Source organism: Carlito syrichta, unplaced genomic scaffold (assembly GCF_000164805.1).
Source record: "Carlito syrichta isolate Samal-C Ts95f unplaced genomic scaffold, Tarsius_syrichta-2.0.1 Scaffold304553, whole genome shotgun sequence".
NCBI classification, from domain to species: domain Eukaryota; kingdom Metazoa; phylum Chordata; class Mammalia; order Primates; family Tarsiidae; genus Carlito; species Carlito syrichta.
The window spans coordinates 1188424-1209829 of NW_007248649.1; the positions used below are offsets into that span (position 1 = coordinate 1188424).

The 21406-nt window shown below is 42.5% G+C and overlaps 1 protein-coding gene across 1 annotated transcript in view; it reads left to right on the plus strand.

The window, feature by feature from the left end:
* LOC103262556 overlaps nt 1-21406 on the plus strand; it is a 73757-nt gene that overhangs the window by 30438 nt on the left and 21913 nt on the right. The window contains exons 2-3 of the mRNA XM_021713436.1: nt 3116-3309; nt 18663-18832. Of these exons, the coding sequence (XP_021569111.1) occupies nt 3116-3309; nt 18663-18832 (364 nt within the window). The remainder of the gene's footprint in view (nt 1-3115; nt 3310-18662; nt 18833-21406) is intronic.

The window sequence follows — 21406 nt, forward strand, 5'->3', positions numbered from 1 at the left end:
GTGCTTTGATCTGAGACTTTTCAGCCTCCAGATCTGTGAGAAATAAACTTCCATTATTTGTAAGTTGCACAGTCTGTGGTATTTTGTTATAGCAGCAGGAATGGACTAAGATACTCCATAGAAGTTTCCCAAAGGCTAAGGTAATCACATCTGTTCGATTCCACAGTGACCTTCCTCTTCCCAGAAATCACTTTCTCTTCTTTCCAGGTCCTTTCCTAACCCTGTCATTCACATGGACTTTGGCCCCCCAGAGATCCCGGAATCAACTTCTCTGGCTTATTTGAGTTTCATCTGTTTTTCAAGCGCCTAGTCTCAACTTGATGAATAACTTCATTCGCCTTTTCCATAAATAGTTACTGAATGCCTGTGTGTAGTATATCCTGACCATAAATAAGGTATTCTTCCCTTCTTGAAACTTAAGTTTTACTGGAAGAACTAAGCAGAAACAAGTGAACAAACAAAATAAATATACTGTTTAAATATTTATTTGTTCTTTCTTTCACTTAGCCTTAACTTGAAACTCATGTTATTATTATTTTTTTTTTTTTTTTGAGTTGGAGTCTCACTCTGTCGCCCAGACTGGAGTGCAGTGGCCGCTCCCGGCCACCGCAGCCTCGACCTGCTGGGCTCAGGCGATCCTTCCACCTCAGCCTTCCGAGTAGCCAGAATTACAGGCATGTGCTACCACGTCCGGCTGATTTTTTGATTTATTGTAGAGATGAGGTCTCGCTGCCCAGGCGGGTCTCGAACCCGTGGACTCAGGCAATCCACTCACCTCAGCCTCCCAAAGGCGCAGGGTTATAGACTGAGCCACCAAGCCTGGCTTATTATTTTATATAGATGCTCTCCACAGTTATATTTTGTTGTTGACAGTTTTAACAAATGATCCATGAAATTTTTATCCTTAATGATCAGGAGCACTATAATGAACAAATTAAATACAAGTTCTAGGAAGGAAACAAATAGGATTTTCTGCTAGGATGGTCAGGGAAGCTCCCTCTGAAAGGTAAATTGAAATCTGAAGCATGAGGAGGGACAACCTGGAGCTTATTTGAGGCTTATACAACTGGCACATCATAAGCAAGGGATTAAGAGAGATGAAAAATATGAGTGTAAATGCAAGTAAACTATAAGTTCCAGGTTCAAAGATGAGTTGGAAGGTCAGATCAGAGGTTGGCTTTTATTTAAAGTATAATTTGAAACAACTGAAAACTTTTCATCTGAAAAATGACAAATATAATTTACTTTTATTTTTGTTTGACTTTTCCCCTTTACTTATCAGTCTGCAAAATAATGAGTGGGTTCCTTAGGATCCTTTCCAAATAAATAATGAGTTTGTCAATATCCACAACAAAACTGGGTGAGATTTTTATTGAGATTGCAATGAGTCTATATGCCAAGTTGGGAAGGACTGATATTGTGACAATATTGAGTCTTCCTATCCATAAACATGGAATGCCTCTTCATTTATTTATACCTTTGTTTTCTTTCATCAAAGTTTTGTAGTTGTCCTTATCCTGTAAACTTGTTATAATCACTAATAAGTTCCAACCTTGCTATAATCATGAGGTTTTAAAATGATTTTTTGGAATATTTTTTCACAGACAATTATTTAATATCCTTTAAAGGGTTTGTTAAAATACATCATTATTAATTCATGGATTTAAACAAGTTGATCTGCTTCGATCTCTTATCATTATTATTTTATCAATTTTTAAATTATCTTTTATTAAACCAGCAGGAGTCTCTTTAAGTTGCCTCCTGAGTCCTTTTGACATAACCTCAATGGTCTTAGATTACTTCACTGCTATCTGATAAGACAAGATATTCTAGCTAGTATTTTATAACTTTTGCCCCCAGACCTTTAATCAGCTTATTCTCCAAGTAGTCCCTGATTTTTTTATTGGAAAATAATATTTAGAAGTCATCATTATGGGTGGTATATTAAAATCATCTTTGCTTTTATATGGAGAATGGAATACAAGAGAGGTGAGTGGAATTGGAGAAACAGGCTAGGTAGCAGTGTGGTAGTCCTGTTGAGAGACAATGGCCATCTGGTCTGAGTTATTGACAAAGGAATTGGAGTGAAGTGGGTTGATTTGAAATATATTTTCATGTCATCGTCAATGAATTTGCAGTTGGTTAGATGTGGAGAATGAAAGAAAAGAAGGACTTGAGGACAACTTTCAAGTTTGAGGGGAAGACGGGGAATATCATTATCAGAATAATGAATATTCTGTGACGGGTTTGAAGTAGGATATTAAATCTCGATTTCAAAATCCTGATGCCTTCACTTTATTTTAAACATGTTGCATAAATAATGATTCCAAAAATCCTACATACTCAGTAACTGTTTACATTACTTTGTATACCCTTCCAGTCCTTGTTGACTGAATCTACAATTTAACAGTTGCAAGCAATATGCTCAAGCAGTTTAATGGTCTGCATTTTTCCATGTAGATAATTTTAAACATCACCTTAGAAACTATTCAGCATACAATAAAAATATTCAACCTGCAGTAATTTATTTAGCGATTATTTTGAATTGCTTCCAATTTTTAATTACTCTGTCTCAACTAAGACTCAGTCACAAGAAACAAATAGTGATTCAAGTTACTTTCAGTTGAAAAAGGTGATTTATTATAAATATAGAAGTCTACGTCATGGTGTCAAAGAGTAGAACAGCAACTAGGTATCTGGAAGGGTCCAGAAAGTTATCAGTTCTTTCTTCATGTCTTATTTGTTTCTCTTGGTGAATCTGCTTCATTCTTCTCTCCCTTACCCTGATTGCCTCTCCTTGAAGTGGAACAGGGTTACCCCATAGCTTGAGATTATTTTATCATCCTGCCCACATGCAGAGACTAACTTGCAATTCTCTCCCTTAGTTCCACGTTTCAGCTTTCATTAGACCTATTTCTAGTGAAGTTGGAGATCAGGAGGTGGGATTATTCAATACAGTCATGGCTGCCAGGGGCTCACTCTGTTGATGAGAGGTGGGAGGTGTTCGAGTGAAGAGACGATGGCTCACAGGCTGGGCTGATCCTTAAAAATGTCACTTTATTTTGAATAATGCTACTATAATGTAGAAAGTACTTTTTCTTTTCTTTGTCCTCAGAGCATGATCATCAAAGTGGAATTAATGGGTCTCAGAGTTGGAACAGTTTCACAACTTATTCCTTATGCTGGCTGGGCCATGCTGACGACATCAGAGGAAATAAGAGTGTTGGGAAATACAGGTCTGGCAACTCTCAAGAAATGCTTCCTTATCTCCACGATATGCTTCTTAAGTCATTGCCTCTTCCACCCTCAGTGAGTACTAGAATGAATATGCTCTCGTCACTTCTTTTTTTTTTCCTTCAGTAATATTTATTGAACATGGGGAACAAGAGGACAATCCAATCCAATGATCATGTGATAACATAATATTCTTCTTTTGTTTTCTGCATCAGGGTCTCACTCTGTCATCCAGGCTGGAGAGCAGTGGCAGATCACAACTCACCACATCCTCAGTCTCTTGGATTCAGGCAGTCCTTCTGCCTCAGTTTTCCAAATAGCTGGGACTGTAGGTGCATGCCACTACACCTGGTTAATTTTTTTATTTTTTGTAGAGATGAGGTCTTTGCTATGTTGCCCAGGCTGGTCTTGAACTCTTGGGCTCAAGTAATCCTCCTGCTGTGGCCTCCCAAAGTAGTGGGATTACAAGCATGAGCCACTGCACCCTGCTCACATTCTTAAAGGGAATTATAAAGTTGCAAATTAATTTCTTCTCAGAAATAAATACCACATACCTTCTCATCTTTCTTACTGGTGCCATTTTTCAACCCTTTTAAACGCTTTTCTAGCCTTTGCCATCCTCTTTCTAATTTGCCCCAGACTGATCATCTGAACACTTCTCCTTCAGAATACAATACTAAGAAATACGCAAGCAGCATGAACTATCACTTAATCAGAGTAAATAACTTTCAAGGATATTGATTACCTAAGTACTTTATATTTTCCACGAAATTACATTGTTCTTATTCAGCCAAGTCTGGAATTTTAATCTACCTTTGGATTCCTTAATTCATGAATTTGAGAATTGGACAGGAGTCAGTTCCAAGACCACAGGAAGCGTGTGTGTGTGGGGGGCGGAGAGTAGAGAGAATCAGAACTAAGGATGCCCTAGATCAATGCCATCCAGAATGACTAAGGTTATTAGACTGTGAACGAGGCCACACGGAGGCGGAGGGGGAGTGAGGTATTAGCCAATAGAAAAGACAGGAGGCATCTAGCTGACCTGGAAGAAATGACAAAGCGTGGCCTCTGAAGAGGCAAACTAGTTATTGGAACTAAGGGTCCTGACTGGGCAAGGAGGCAAAGGCAGGCATAGAGTCCCAGAGTCCAAATGGGAGTACAAGGAGTGATGAAAAACATGGTCCAGCCAAGGGTCTAGAAGGATAAGCAGAGCTGTTGCATCCCATATACAAGGACGTATTTGACATATGTTTCCAATATATTACAATGCCAAAAAATTTTTGCCTTTTTTACACCCTATTGTAATGTTCCCATGTCGTTTTCTTTAAAATTGTGCAAGTCACAAAGGCAATGTCAGAGCATGACTTTTGGTTCTAAGTCTCAGCCTCTGACTTGTTTCTAAATTCAAGTAATCTCTATGGCCATACCACCTGAATGCACCTGATCTCATCTAAGTGCAAGCAATGAGGGGTAGCACAGACTGGCAGAGGTGTTCTTGTCCATAGCAAGGTGGGACTCTGCTGGTGCCATTGTCTGGGGCTGCATTGTCCCCTGGAGGGTTCCACAGTTTCTAAAAGAGTTTCTCCACAGTTACAATGGAGATATAAGTCCTTTCCTTATATCATCCATTGTTTTACACGCCTAATTTTGAGGGTACAGAGGGAACGGCAGCTGGTTTCTGAGTTTGCAGGGAAAAGTGCTAAGAGCAAATAAGTAGTTGGGAAATTGTCTTGACATTTATGGAATGAACGAGGCATTATTGTGTAATAGAGGGGCTTATGACTGTTCTGGGAACATTCTTCCTGTGTGTTAGAGATGGTTGGCCATTTGTTTTAAAGAATTCTAAAGAATAGCAAAAACCACTCTAGCAGTTTTAGGAAAATGACTGTGAGCAAAAATTAGAGAAGAGAATGGGAAGGGGGACTGTATGGGGTCATTAAGCAGCTGTCTGTTAAGGAACATTTAATTTAAAATAAGATAAACATCTATTGTGCCATAAAACAAATATTTTTGCAACACTCCATTCTCACCTTCTTACCTTGCTGTTTTTAGACTGTGTTCGAATGCAAGATTGAGAAATGATGTGGAGCTCAGATAGAATATGATTTGATCCCATTTGTTAGTATTGAGGGAAGTGTTAAGCATGTGTTTTCAATACATTCTAATTCCAAAAAATGGCCTTTTTTTCTCCACTCTATTGTAGTTTCCTCCATGTTGCTCTATTTAAAATTGGACAATTCATAAAAGATTAGGGCCTGGCCAGGATCTGTGGCTCAGCCTGTAATCCCAGCACTTTGGAAGGCCGAGGCGAGTGGATTGCCTGAGCCCGCGGGTTCGAGACCAGCCCGGGAAGCTTGGCGAGGCTTCGTCTCTATAATAGATCGAAAATTAGTCGAGTGTGGGAGCATGCGCCTGTAGTACCAACTACTTGGAAGGCTGAGACAGAAGGATCACTGGAGCCCAGCAGGTTGACGCTGGGGTGGCTGTGAGCTTGTGTGCCACTGCACTCCAGCTTGGGCAAATGAGTGAGACTCCAACTCAAAAAAAAAAAAAAATTAGGGCTTGCTCCAGTGAATATGGCCAAGTTTCTCATTTGATATAGAATTGCTTGTGCTTCTGTCTTTGTCAGCGACCAATCCCCTCTGAGTACTTAATTCTTAATAAATATCAAGTGATATATTTGCCTTCATGTTCTTGCTTAGAAATTACATGTTCGGGTATACTCTGAAATTTCGTACCTTTTTGGCCAGTGCACTTTTTTGTAATAATGAATCAAAATAGATTTAGAGTTAAATGCTTTCTTGAAATCAAAGAAGAGAGAAAGGAATTCTAGGATCTTGAAAGCACTAGGGAAATGTGACTCCGCAATGAAAATGTGTCAAAGGAAATCTCCAGTACAAACTGAGGAATGTTCTTCTTACCATAAACTCCAGAAGTAGAAGAGGAATTTTTTTTTTTTTTTAAAAAAGAATATCTCAAGCAAAATATTATTAACAGCTGTAACAATTATTTCAATTATCCCAAGTTATGCATGGTAACTTGAATCCATTAAAATGAATGAGTTGGACTCTGATTTGACTAGATGGAACTATAATTTTTCAAAGCAATGAACTCCAACTTGTATTCAGTAGAATTTTTTTTTTTTTTTTACCATGTTACTGACCTAGTTTCAGACATGGACTCACAAACCCAGGTCCCTAGGAGAGTAGGAAGAAAAGTTACCCGCTTATATTCTGCAATTTATTACACTAATTTATGGTCCTTCAAGTCTGGGCAGGGGATGGGCTGTTCTTGTTTTATAGAAGAACCTTTTTGTCCTTTGTTGGGGACGTTTCCAGCAATTTAACAATTGACTCTAATAGACTCTTATGAGTAAAACTAATGAAAACATGAAGAAATGAACTCTAGAGACCAAACATACAGTAGCTTATTGTTCACTCTCTGGAGAATAGAAATACCTTCTCTAACAAGGTACAATGGTACAAACAGGAACTAACACTCAGGTTTCAATGCACAAGGCACTCAGGGTCAGGAGGAGGCCAATATTGCTGACCTTAATCAGGTCAGCACTGAACAAACTCAAGTAACAGTATAAGCAAAAAGGTTAAATGTATGTCAAATTTTGGATGTGCTCATATAATTATTAAAATTGTTTTAAGAGAGAAACAAATGATCAACTCTAGCCCTATGTGTTCTGACCCATCTCAGTGATTTTTTTGAAGGGACTACATATAATAAGCTGAGCTTTCTCTCTCACTAAGGCCAACCCTCATTTTGCCTACTCTCTTGGGACTTAGGAAGTTTATGAGAAATATGAAAAGGAAGCCTTGGTACAGCTGAAATGATGATGATGATGATTTTGATCAGAGTCTCACTCTGTCATCCAAGCTGGAGTTCAGTGGCCCGATCACGGCCCCTGTGGTCTTGACTGGCTGGGCTCAGGCGATCCTTTAGCCTCAGCCTTCCAAGTAGCCAGAAATACAGGCATGGGCCACCACACCCAGCTAATTTTTGATTTATTGTAGAGACAAGGTCTGGCCAAGTTGCCCAGGCTGGTCTCAAACCCCTGGGCTCAGGCAATCCTCTCACTTCTGTCTTCCACAGGTGTGAGCTACCACACCTGGTTTGATATTCTGAGATAGTTTTTATTACCAAGTTCTTCAGTACACCAAGCCTTTTATGGAGCTGCAATCATAGACTCAGGGATAATAACTTCACTTGCCTAGGTCTCAGTGTTCTCTTCTGTAAAATGAGGGACATATGTGGTCAGTGTTTATCCAAGTGTGCTACCCATGCCACTGGCAGTGCATGAAATGACTTTAGAAGGTATGGGGTCGGGCTCGGTGGCTCAGCCTGTAATCCCAACACTTTGAGAGGCCGAGGTGAGTGGATTGCCTGAGCCCACAGGTCCGAGACCTGCCTGGGCAACTTGGTGAGACCTCATCTCTACAATAAACCAAAAATTATCCAGGTGTGGTAGCGCACACCTGTAGTTCCAGCTACTTGGAAGGCTGAGGTGGAAGGATCACCAGAGCCCAACAGGTCGAGGCTGCGGTGGTCGGGAGCGGCCACTGTACTCCAGTCTAGGTGACAGAGTGAGACTCCAACTCAAAAAAAAAAAAAAAAGAAGGTATGGGTGATGGCTTTAAGTTATGAATTTATTTTGCTAGCCTATTAAATCTGTAATGATTCTGAACATTACTGTTTAGAAGTAAAGTGGGTATTTAGGTTTTGAGGTTTTTTTTAAGTCATGGACTGGATAAAGAAAATGTGAAACATTCACACAATGGAGTATTACACAGCCATAAAGAAGAACGAAATCATGGACTTCACAGCAAATTGGATGGTGTTGGAGACCATCATACTAAGTGAACTATCACAGAAACAAAGAAGTGAATAATGCATGCTCTCACTCATAAGTGAGCCCTGAACATTAATCACATTAGCCTAAGGGAGGGATCAGCAGTTGCTGGACTCTGCTAGGGGAGGGAGAAAAGCAGAAGGGTAGGGGGCACGTAACAACACAAAGGGTACCTGGTCCTATCCCAGGGGGAGTGAGGGCCGGATAGAAGCCCAAACACCTGCACGCAGCTCATTAGTACCCCTCATCTCTATAACAAAATAAAAAATTTTTTTAAAAGTCAATCAACAAAAAATGTGCTTGGATAATTCTTAGACTTGGTAATCACTCAAGAATTAAAACTGGAAGCATTTAAAAAATATTTTGATATAGGATTTTCCAACAAGGAGGCTGAGATGGAAGGATCATCTGAGCTCAGGAGGTAGAGTCTGCGGTGAGCCATGATCATTCCATTGCCCTCCAGTCTAGTGACAGAGTGAGACTCCAATTCAGAAAAAAACAAAAACAAAACCAAACTCATCTTGAATCATAAAGTCTGTAAATATGCTCCAAATATTTATGTATGCCTTTATTTATTTATTTAGCATCAGAGTCTCACTCAGATGTCCAGGTGGGAGTGCAGTGGTATGGTCATGGCTACCATAGCTTAGACCTGCTGAGCTCAGGCAATTCTTCTACCTCAGCCTTCCAAGTATCTGGGACTACAGGCATGCAGCAATATACTCAGCTAATTTATTGTAGAGAAGAGGTCTACAAGTTGCCCAGGCTGGTCTCAAATCCCTGGGCTCTGGCAATCCTGTTGCCTCTGCCCCGCAAAGTGCTGGGATTACATGTGTGAGCCACCGTGCCTGGCCCCAAATATTTATATGATGATCAACACTAGTATTTTAAAAGAGTTGCAAATTCTGCTGTTGTTGTTCTTCAGCTGCTTGTTGGAATGGTGACACAAGAAAGAAAGATAATAATACATGTATCAATATCAATCATATATTGAGTGCCCAGCAATGGCCTTGCTCTTGATAAGCTTTATCTTACGCAATCCTCACAACAACCCTACAGAAGTATTATTTCCCCTATTTTCAGTTAAGAAACTGCAGCTCTTTGAGTTTCCTAACTTGCCAACTATCTTACCCAAGGGCCCACAGCTAGTCTGTGGTGAACATTTAAAAAAATACTACCTAGACCTGTCTCGTTTCTAAGCATATGCCTTTTCTACAACATACAAGTTTTATGTAAGCATTGTAAAGAAACATTCCCCTCTCTCTACATATGAAATAAAGAGGCCTTTGGATTTGACCAAGAACATGAACTTGACCAAGAACAGCTTTTGGGAGAACTTAAATTCTTGAAAAGCAGATTAGAGACTTAGGCTGAAAGAGAAACTAAAGGGAAGGTCATTACAAAGAAATAAATGGCTGCCCAGAGGTCTGTTGTCTCTGTTTTAACAGTTGATGCCCACTCCTGGGGCTCCTGGTTTGAGACTCTTCCTGGGCTCTGCAGATTACTGCTCCTGCACGGGGTGAAAGCTGACGTCATTCTTTACTGCAGGGGCTTTTTCCTCCCCAACAGCCTATCTGTTCCTATCCCCAACTAAGAGCCTATTCTCTTGCCGCCCTCTCCTCCAACTGTAGACTTTCAGCAGAAAGTGACCATGCTGTTTGTCGAGGTGAAAAGACTCTTTAGAATGCTCTTACTAACTGAAAGGAAGACCAGTTATTCAATCCCCTTTCTTGGAGAATTATTTGTGTCATTCAAAAACAATGTGGGAAGATCTGAAGTTAGAAATTATTTCTGCAAATAAAATGATCAACTCTCAGCCGGGCTCGGTGGCTCAGCCTGTAATCCCGCGCCTTTGGGAGGCTGAGGTGAGTGGATTGCTTGAGTCCGCGGGTTCGAGATCCGCCTGGGCAGCGAGACCTCATCTCTACAATAAATCAAAAAAAATTAGCCGGGCGTGGTAGCGCGCGCCTGTAATTCTGGCTACTCGGAAGGCTGAGGCGGAAGGATCGCCGGAGCCCAGTGGGTCGAGGCTGCGGTGGCCGGGAGCGGCCACTGCACTCCAGTCTGGGCGACAGAGTGAGACTCCAACTCAAAAAAAAAAAAAATGATCAACTCTCAAAATTTTTAGGTAAATTAAGTGATTTTTTTTTCCCCTTTGATCTAGAGTAAAAGAATCATCTAATTAAGTGGGGAAATAAAACTGAAAACATTTGTGGCATTTGGACATGAGTCTTAGTCCCACAGATGCTAAGGTGAAAAGGAAGCCACCTCCCAGCATCCCTGTTTAAAACACAGCGGCTTCAGTGACCAGCAGCTGACAGGTGCTGAGAGCAGTTGCTTAAGAACAGAGAGCCCAGCAAAGAAAATATGGATGTAAACCTTTGGCTTAATCCCACCACCAGTTGTCTCTGTAATCTGTTTCTTTCTCACAGGCGAAGACCTGAAGGACACTGCCTCCACAGGGACTTCTCTGAGGCCCCACCAACCCAACACACAAGATTGCCATTTTTAGAGCTCAAAAATGGCTCGGTATCAGGAATCCCAATCTATACCTTCCCTCCCCATTGCAGGAAGCAGGATGTCCGCCTTGGTCTTGTGCTAGGTCCCCACCTCATTCCCTTTGCTTAGGACATTTCATCCGGATTGCTCCTCTGCCAGCCCCCAAATCCAGATTTCATCTTAACTCCATTGACCCTTGGACTTCAGCCTGGGCAGGTGCTCTGCTCTTTGGCCCCTGTCCTTGTGCAGTCTGCTTGAGAACAGACTCTGTGAGGAGGCTGTGAGAGAAGGCGGCCAGGATAAAGTCTTGGTGCAAATGGAAACCTGAGGTGGGCCCCATGGGAGGCTGGCCCTTCCGGATGCCACAACCCAGTTCCCCAGTCCTCTCTAAGTCCTTTTGTTGTAATGATGATCCAGAGTTCCCTGACCGAGGGACCAGACAGTGGCTTCCGGCCCTGGTTCTTGCTGTACATAGGCTTCCTGTTGGGGCTTTCTTTCCCCTTGAAAATGTGCATGTGGCTGTGATGGGAAATTGTAGCTTCAGAGACTTCTCAGTGTGCCATTTTAATGATTCCATGTTTTCATACAATTTTGAGAATTTGAGATGTATTCAGTATAGCTTATCTCAACAAATGACACCACACCCAACAAGTGAGCCCAAGTACGAACATCCTATCAATTATAAAAGAGACTGAGATTAAGAAATGGCAAAATTACACTTACCTGGTGTAATCCCTTTTTAATGTCTATTATTTTCTCCAAGATTAAAAACAAATCAGGGCCCAGAGAGGTGGCCTATGTCTGTAATCCCAGCACTTTGGGAGGCAGAGGAGGTAGGATTGCTTGAGACCAGGAGTTCGAGACCAGTCAGGGCAATATAGCAAGACCCCATCTCTACATAATAATTTAAAAAGTGGTGGTGCACCTGTAGTCCTAGCTACGTGGGAGGCTGAGATGGGTGTATCTTTTGAGTCCAGAAGTTTGAAGTTGCTATAATCATACTAATGCTCTGGGCAACAGTGAGAACTTGTCTCAAAAAACAAAAACAAGTCAGAATTTATCTTTCTTTATCACTTCTATTATAGATTGCATTATTTGTCTGTGGCATTTGATTCATCGCAATCTCTCTGCTATTTCTAAGTTCAGTGAGATCAGAAATTATTTAGTTCACTCCTCAGCACCTAGCAGGATGCTTGGTACACAACATCTTATATGCTGAGTGAATAAATAAACATTCCCCCCCCTTTTTTTTTCAGAGTTACTGGAATTGGTTACTTTTTTTTTTTTTTTCCTGAGTTGGAATCTCACTCTGTCGCCCAGACTGGAGTGTAGTGGTTGCTCCCGGCCATCACAGCCTCGACCTCCTGGGCTCCGGCGATCCTTTCGCCTCAGCCTTCCAAGTAGCCAGAACTATAGGCGTGTGCTACCACGCCTGGCTAATTTTTTTTTCCGATTTATTGTAGAGATGAGGTCTTGACAAGTTGCCCGGGCGGGTCTCGAACCCGCGAGCTCAGGCAATCCACTCACCTCAGTCTCTCAAAGCGCAGGATTATAGGCTGAGCCACCGAGCTCGGCTTAAACAGTCCCTTTAAGAAGACATCTATAAGATTTTTTTTTCCCCACAAAGGCTTTGAGTTTTCTCTCATGTCTCATAAGCTAGAACACTGAATGTGAATTTGACCTTGAATCTAAACATGTATGTAGGGCCAAACAGTCTTGGGTTGGCTCTAGGATCCCAGTTGGGGTGTAATCTCCTGAAAAACATCAGCATCCAAGCTTCAACTGTAGCGTCTAGCACACACCTTACAATAGCTCTAGTAGATGGATCCTATTCTTAGCCTCCACTTTACAGAAGAGGAAACTGAGGCTCAAAAAGGCTTAATCTAGATCTCTCAAGGGTGTGCCATTTTGACTCTAGACTGCTGTTTAGGAAGCATTGTGCTATTCCCCCAACAATGTCTTTTTCTCTCTAGTCTTCTGAGAGTCTTTTGTGCAAAGGGAGCATTAAGAAATGGTATGGAAGAGGAATGAGCTTGAAAATCAGGTTATACCAAAAGAGAATGTGTAAAGTCATCATGGACTGGCCTTTTTTTTTTTTTTTTGAGTCTGAGTCTCACTCTGTTGCTCAGGCTGGAGTGCAGAGGCACGCTCATGGCCACCAAAGCCTCGATCTACTGTGCTCAGGTGATCCTTCCGCCTAAGCCCTCCAAGTATCTGGAATCACAGGCATGTGCCACCATGCCCGGCTAAATTTTTGATTTATTATAGAGACGAAGTCTCGCCATGTTGTTTAGGCTGGTCTTGAACCCCTGAACTCAGGCAATCCTCTCACCTCCGCCTTCCAAAGTGCTGGGATTACAGGCTTGAGCCACCACGCCTGGCTGGACTGGCCTCTTAAAGATGTTTATACAAATTTTGAATATGCCATTTAAAAATTTGTCTTTTTTCAATACAAGTAAATGATCAACCCTTCAAATAACATTTCTACTGCCTATCATAGATTATATTTTTTTAAAACATAGATGACTGTCACAGTAACTGAAAAATAGCTAGTTCTACAATAAAACCAATTTGAAAATGAGGAATAGTAAGAATAATAATTTCACTACGACAGAAAGAAAGAAAAATGCCCTAAACAGCATTCTAAATTTAAAAGAGGGAGAGTTTGTGCATCTATAATTCTAGGAATAATTTCTGTCTTGGAACATGAAAACGGTTCTTGAGAGTCAGCCGAATCTGAAAACTCTATGCCTCTCATTTTGTCAGTTTCCTCTAATTGGGTATGCAAAAGGTGTTAAACAGGGCTCAGAGGAGCATGGTCTGAGTTTTCTAAATTTTACAAAAGCAGTGGTGGCAATTTTTATTACTTTTCTCAGAGTTATTTGCATTTCAAAAGGATACATATTCTGATATTGTTTCGTCTCTCATAATTGATAATCATAGTAAACTCGTTTAAGAAACCGCCCAGCAACAAACACAGCGGTCACCCAAAGCACTCAGTAAATGCTAGTAAGAACTGATGTCAGGAGAGACCTCTGAGGCCCAGGCCAAGGCTCCCCTGCCAACCCTGTGAAGTCCACTTTCCTTCCATCCCTTCTCTTCCCTGGTCCACTCCTACCTCTGACCTTGGGAACTAAATTGACATTCTGTCTGCTGGCTCACGGTGTTAAGGTGCCAATAATGAAGAAAAAACGATAACATTAAGACAACCGTGTCCTCAATTCCTCCCATAATTCGTACAGCTGAGGAGGCTTGGACAGCTGCCAGGGAACTCATGGTGGTCCCGCCACCAGGAGGAGCAAACTCCTGGAATCATGTTTAGATGTAACAATCAAATTATGCAGATAGCGCAGGACATGGTGGCTCACGACTGTAATCCCAGTCCTCTGGGAGGCCATGGTGGGAGGATTGCTTGAGCTCAGGAATTTGAGACCAACTTGGGCAACAGAGGAGAACTCTTCTCTACAAAAAATAAAAATCAAAAAATTTAGCCGGGCATAACAGGACGCCTGTAGTCCCAGCTATGTGGGAGGCTCAGATGGAAAGATCACCTGAGCCCAAGAGGTCACGGATGCAGTGAGCTGTGATCATGCCAATGTACTCCAGCCTTGGCAACAGAGTGAGATATTGACTCAAATAAATAAATACAGCAGATAAATAATGGTCCTTTGGTGGCCAGCTCTGACCTTTTCACGAAGAAGCAGTCGGGGAATAAGGTGAGACGTATATTTCAGAGTTACTGGGATTGGTTACTTTGCTGTACTGAGGAATGGTGGAAGAAGAAACAACATAATATGGAAGACCTGTTCCTGGTCTCCCCACACAGACTCACTGTGTGACCTGGGATCATTTTTTACCTCTCTGTTTTGGAGATTTCTCATTAGCAAAAAAAATGTTATACATGTTGAGCAGAAACTACAGAAACCTGAGTTCCTTTCTTGTCACGTCATGTGAAAAACATTTTTCTTTTCATTCCTTTTAGAAAAAGGTAATACAATAGCAATATATACATAATTTTAAAAAACCCACGTAAATGGAACTAACATAACATCCTCGTTTTTTGATTGGTACCTCCCTTATTTATGATTCAAATAGAGTTGTACTTAGAGTGTACATATATTTTATCAGATTTCACAGTAAACAAACCCACCCACTTGAACAAAAACCTGTACTTTGATCTACTTACTGAAATTTACCATATACATTGCAAAATCCCTCATGTTACAAGTTCTACATAATTTCTTTCATTCTTCTTCCTTCCAGGAATGAAGTATCCTACAGGACATTAGACATTTTGCTTAATTTTTGGACTCATGCAGTCAGGATTTTGCTTGTCAACTAAACTTTGCTGAACCACTCAGAGCATTTAAAACCATCTGAGGCTGGGTATGGTGGCTCACACCTGTAATTCCATCACTTTGGGAGGCTGAGGTGGGAGGATTACTTGGGTTCAGCAGTTTGAGACCAACCTGCATAGCAAGACCTCATCTCTACCAACAAAGAAAGAAGGAAAAAAAGTAACCGAACATGGTGGTGTGCACCTGTTGTCCCAGCTACTTTGGAGGGTGATGCAGGAAGGATCACCAGAGCCCAGGAGATCGAGGCTGTGGTGAGCTGTGATTGTGCCACTGCACTCCAGCCTGGGTGACAGAGTGAGACTCTGACTCAGAAAAAAAGAATGAAAGTCCGGGTGCAGTGGCTAAGACTGCGATCCCAGCACTTTGGGAGGCCAAGGCGAGAGGATTGCCTGAGCCCAGGGGTTTGAGACCAGCCTGGGCAACTTGGTAGACCTCGTCTCTACAATAAATCACAAAAACTAGCCAGGTGTGGTGGTGTGTGTCTGTCGTTCCAGCTACTTGGATGGCTGAGGCAGAAAGATTGCCTAAGCACAGCAGGTCGAGTCTGCAGTGGCCATGAGCATGCCACTGCACTCCAGTCTCCAGGATGACAAGAGTGCACTCCAACTCAAAAAAAGAAAAATAAGAAAAAAACCCCCAAACCACCTGAACTTGAGTTCTCTCAAGCTTCCAGAGGACTTTAGATTCTACCACTCTTTTACAGTGGATCATCTATTTCCACACTCCAGCCACTCCAGACGTTCTCCTGCCTGACTTTCCATCCCCACATTCCCCCATGCTCCCTCCTGTTTCTTCAGCTATTCCTCCTCAGGCTTCTTTGCTGGCTTCTCCTTCACAGCACAGAATTTTTTTTCTTTTTCTTTCTCTTTTTTTTTTAATTGGGGTCTCACCCAGACTAGAGTGCAGTGGCCGCTCTCAGTCACTGCAGCCTCGAACCACTGGGCTTCAGCAATCCTTCTGCCTCAGCCTTCCGAGTAGCTGAAACTACAGGCACGCGCTACCATGCCTGGCTGATTTTTTGATTTATTGTAGAGATGAGGTCTCGCCAAGTTGCCCAGGCGGGTCTTGAACCCATGGGCTCAGGCAATCCACTCACCTCAGCCTCCCAAAGGCGCGGGATTACAGGCTGAGCCACCAAGCCCGGCTACAGCACAGTCTTTAAATGCTGGAATTTTCCAGTATTCGATCTGGAGGCCTCATTGCTTCTTTCACAATACCCTCTCGCTGCTGTCATGGGTTTAAGGACTTCCCCAAGCCTCTCTGCTAAGTTCGTATACCCCACATACTCCCCCTACTTAGCAAATGCCTCCCTGCCCTTTCCCTTGCTTAACTGCAGATGGAAGATACTGGTGGAGATAAACACAGAGCAAGCCTGTCCTTCAGAATTCAGCACTTTGGTCGGGCTTGGTGGCTCAGCCTGTAATCCCAGCACTGGAAGGCCGAGGCAAGTGGATTGCCTGAGCCCACGGGTTTGAGACCAGCCCGGGCAACTTTGGCGAGACCATGTCTGTACAAGAAAAATAAAAAAATTAGCCGGGTGTGTAGTTCTGACTACTTTGAGGGCTGAGACGGAGGGATCGTTGGAGCCCAGCAGGTTGACGCTGGGATGGCCATGACTGTGCCACTGGGGAGATGGAGTGAGACTCCAACTCATCTTTCCTGGACTGGTGTTTATGAGAGATCTTGTCAATAATGGTGTTGCCAAGGCTGCTCTAGTTCAATCACCAGCAACAATAAAGAAGTCATTTGATCTGACAAAATGAGTGACAAAAATGGTTTTATCATTGTGCAACTGTTTTAGATAAAATGTGCAAACATCTGGGATTTTTTGAGAGCTGGGGATTCCTTCCTAGTTTATGAAAAATGCATTTATAGAAAATAACTGACTTGAATTCCTTTCATTTTGTTAAAGTGGCAGGCAACTGAAAATATCACGTAGTGTGAACTAGCCAGGCTATCCAAATGTTTTGAAAGGAAAGGAGTGTTCAGTGAGTGACACTTGGAACTAGAAAGCAAGATACTTTTATAATAGTCCTTTATGTATCTTTACCCATAAAAAATAAGTACAAATTCTTAATTATCCATCATGAGGGCAGAGAGGAACAAGAATATTTATTGTTTGAATTAATTATGTGTGTGTCTTTGTCTATAACATTATATTAGCAAGTATCAATTGATCAAAAAAGGAAATAGCTCAGATACATGGTCAGGGCTAAGAGAGCTGAGCTGAGTGACCAAGTGGGTCCTCCCAGGGCCCTTCAGCTTTTCCTTGTTCTTTTTTTTCAGTCATGTTCTCACTCTGTCACTCAGTCTGGAGTGCGGTGGCATAATCACTGCTCACCGCAGCCATGCCGTCCTGGGCTCTGGTGATCCTTCTGCCTCAGCCCCCCAAGTAGCTGGGATTATTGGAACACGCCATCACACTTGGCTAATCTTTTTGATATTTTGTAGAGATGCGGTCTCATTATGTTGCCCAGACTGGTCTTGAACTCCAGAGCTCAAGTAATTCTCTTGCCTCAGCATCCCAAAGCGCTAGGCATGAACCACCATGTACGGCCCCTCAGTTTTTTCTTTAAATGGAATAATTCCAGAAGTAGAGTGTGTGTGTGTGTGTGTGTGTGTGTGTGTGTGTGTGTGTGTGTATGTGTGTGTGTGTGTCCTGTTAAGATAGGAGGTTACCGATCCAGGAGGGCAAATATGCTTGTACTAAAAACAGAAGGTAAGCCCAGCCCACACAGGGAAGGGTTGATCGGCAAAACTGGGGTGTTCTTATCAGCCATGACTTCTGGGCAAGATAGGAGATTTTCTTTAAGATAATACTAAAACTAGATGTTACAAACATCCTCCTTGCTTCTCTGAGAGCTTGCAAGGACAGCTCAACACAGCAACGGCTCAACTGAGAGAGAAAGGCAGAGAGAGAATTTCCTGGGTAACAGGTGGCCGCTGCAGGCACTAGCAGCGTGTGTGTTGACGGAGGGAAAACGCGCCTTCTGCTCCACACGATACATATCTGGCCACGACAGAAACACAGTTGACGGAGGTTCTGTTCTTAAAGGGAGCACTTTGGGCAACTGCAGATGGAGAGAGAAAATTAACAGAAAGCCTTCATGCAAAGAAATAACCACTTTGATGGCAACAAGCATGGATGAGGGACAGCTTGGGGCCCAGGAGGAGATTCTTGATGGAAAATAACTCAGAAAAGAAGGGAAGATCCTAAGAGGCCAACACAGACACAGTGACCTCCATGAAATTGGCTAAGAATCAAATGAGGCCAGGCTCAGTGGCTCACGCTGTAATCCCAGCACTTTGGGAGGCTGTGGTGGGAGAATCACTTGATCCCAGGAGTTCGAGACCAGCTTAGGCAACATAGCGAGATCTCGTCTCTACAAAAACTCAAAAAATTAGCTGGAGGTGGTGGTAGTAGTCCGTAATCCCTCTACTTGGGTGGCTGAGACAGAAGGATCACCTGAGCCCAAAAGACCGAGGCTGTGGTGAGCTGTGATTGTGCCACTGCACTTCAGGCTGGGCGACAGAGTGAGACTCCAACTTGAAACAACAAAACAAAACAAAACAAAAAGAATCAAATGAAATCCTTGATAAGGAGGGATTAAAGGTTCACACCAGACTGTTCTGTATATTTTTATATGTTTGGTACACATAGCTTTTAATTGGGTTACCTCTTTAAGCTCACTCATATTGTTATTTGGCAGAGTATGGAGGCAGTCAATCTCAACTTATTTTGTGGGTCTACGAAAAGCTCTGCGTTTTAAAATATGTCTAGAAGCGAAAGAAAGAAAGGATCTAGAAGTCAAAGAAAGAAAGCTGCCCTTTATGAACCCAACGGCCAATGGCAGTCAAGATTCCAGAGTGGGCAGCCCAGGTAAGCAGCAGCCCCCGGGAACAGGGGTGTGAGGGGAGGTGTTCCTGCCTCAGTGGGTATTACTCTATACTTGTGGGAGTTGGTGTTGATGCTTCTGATTGTCAGATGAGAGGCTGATAAAATAAGGACTAATAGAAGGTTCTTCCTTTACCATCTTTTTGATTTTTGTCTTTCATTATTTCAAAGCACAAACGGTCTTCAACTTATGATGTCTCCACTTGGGATTCTTTTGGCTTCGTGCTGGTGCGAAAAGCAATACCCTTCCCACAATTCACCCATTTAAAATGTAGAATTCTGACCTGGGCCGGTTCACCCCTCCTTAGGCAACCCAGTGGTCCCCTCTCCTGTGAGGTCACCATGTTGATGCCAAACTTAGTGTGAACACCCAATCTACATAGTGGACAGCCCAGAACTACTGGATTCAAGCAATCCTCCCACCTCAGCCTCCCAAATAGCTGGAACTACAAGCACGCACCACCAACCCGACTACAGTGTACAATTCAATGTTTTTAGTATATTTACAGGGTTGCGCAACCATCACCACACTCTATTTTAGAATAGATTTGTTTCTCCAAGAAGAAACTCTGTCACTGCTAGCAGTCACTCTCCATTGTCACCCACCTCCAGGCCCTGGCAACCAAAATGCTACTTTCTGTCTCTACAGATTTGCCTATTCTGGACATTTCACGTAAATAGAATCTTACAATATGTGATCTTTTAGGAGCTAAGTTTTATGCTGTTGAAACATGCAGAGATTTTTCTTTTTAAAAGGTCGGCTCCTTTAAATAAACCTCTGGCCATATTCACTCCAGAAGGGAGAAATCATTAACCAGGCAGGAGAAGCACTGAATGACCTTTTTACGGGTATTTGTACTTGAACAGGGAATAACACTGCCATCACACAAATAAATGACTCCTATTTAAGGGGAAGACACTTTGGGTGAATATAAAACACACCATGGAACACCCTCCTGAGGCTGACTATCACCTCTGGTCTCCTCTGACCCTCCAATATATCCTGCTTGGAGGAATTGTCAAGTTCTTGGAAAAGGCCAGCATTTACCATGTACCTTCTCATTAATAGGATGAGGTCAAGTTTTTCAATAATGCTTGATAAGTTTCCACTCTCCAAAAAGACACAAGTATAAACCTTTTGCTACCAATTTCATGGATTCTAAGATGCATTCTTTTTTTTCCTTTTCTTTCTTTCTTCCTTTCATTTCTCTCACTCTATCACTCAGGCTGGAATGCAGTGGCACAATCACCACAGCCTCAATCTTTTGGGCTTAGACGATCCTTCCTCCTCAGCCTCCCAAATAGCTGGGACTACAGGCGTGAATTGCCATGCCTGGTTACTTTTTTTGATTTTTTTTTTTTTGTAGAAACAAGCTCTCACTGTGTTGCCTTGGCTGGTATCAAACTCCTAGACTCAAGCAATCCTCCCACCTTGGTCTCCCAAATTTCCGGGATTACAGGTGTGAGCCACTGAGCCCGGCCGAGATGCTCATTCTTTTATACTTAAATGTTCCTCAAGTTGGAATGCGTCTTACAGTTGCTGCTGGCCTGGTGACATTCATGAAGATGTAGCCATTGCTGGTACGTGCCTATTGTAGCTGTTCACCAGGTATTTTAATTGAGATGTGTACCCGCTTGGCACCACCCATGTGGGCTCCCAGGTCATTGTTGACAATATGTCCAGAAAGGGCACACCAGGATTTGACATTGACATTCTACACACACCCATCGTGCCTGATGGCACAGAGAACAGCATCATGTGAAGAAGCATAGATATTGCTGCCTGCGGATTATAAAGAAACTCAGGAGACTCAGACTCTGCATATAAAAAAGTTTTAGGAATAACCTGGCCCTACGGTTCCCTCTTTATGTATGCAGAAGAGTGATATGTCTAAAAAAAAATGTTGTCTGAACGAGCATTTTCAGACTGACTATAAGAAAAAAAACTTGTGTTAGAGTTTAATTAGCAGGTATCTGTTTCTTTCTTAGCTATACAAAAAAATTATGATACATTTTACAATCTTACATTTTGCATCTTTTGTTTTCTTTTCTTTTTTTTTTTTTTTGTTTGTTTTTTTTTTGTAGTTGGAGCCTCACTGTGTTTCCCAGACTGGAGTGAAGAAGCAGGATCAGGGATCACCACAGCCTGAACCTCCCAGGCTCAGGTGATCCTTCTGCCTCAGCCTCCCAGGTAGCTAGAACTACAGGTATGCACCACCACACCCAGCTAATTTCTTTTTAAAAATTAATTACTCTTTTTTTTTTTTTTGTAGAAACGAGGTCTTGCTATGCTGCCCCAGGCTGGTCTTTTTTTTTTTTTTTTTTGAGTTGGAGTCTCACTCTGTCGCCCAGACTGGAGTGCAGTGGCCACTCCCAGCCACTGCAACCTTGACCCGCTGGGCTCCAGCGATCCTTCCGCTTCAGCCTTCCAAGTAGCCGGAATTGCAGGCACGCGCTACCATGCCCGGCTGATTTTTTGATTTATTGCAGAGATGAGGTCTCGCCAAGTTGCCCAGGTGGGTCTCGAATCCGCGGGCTCAGGCAATCCACTCACCTCAG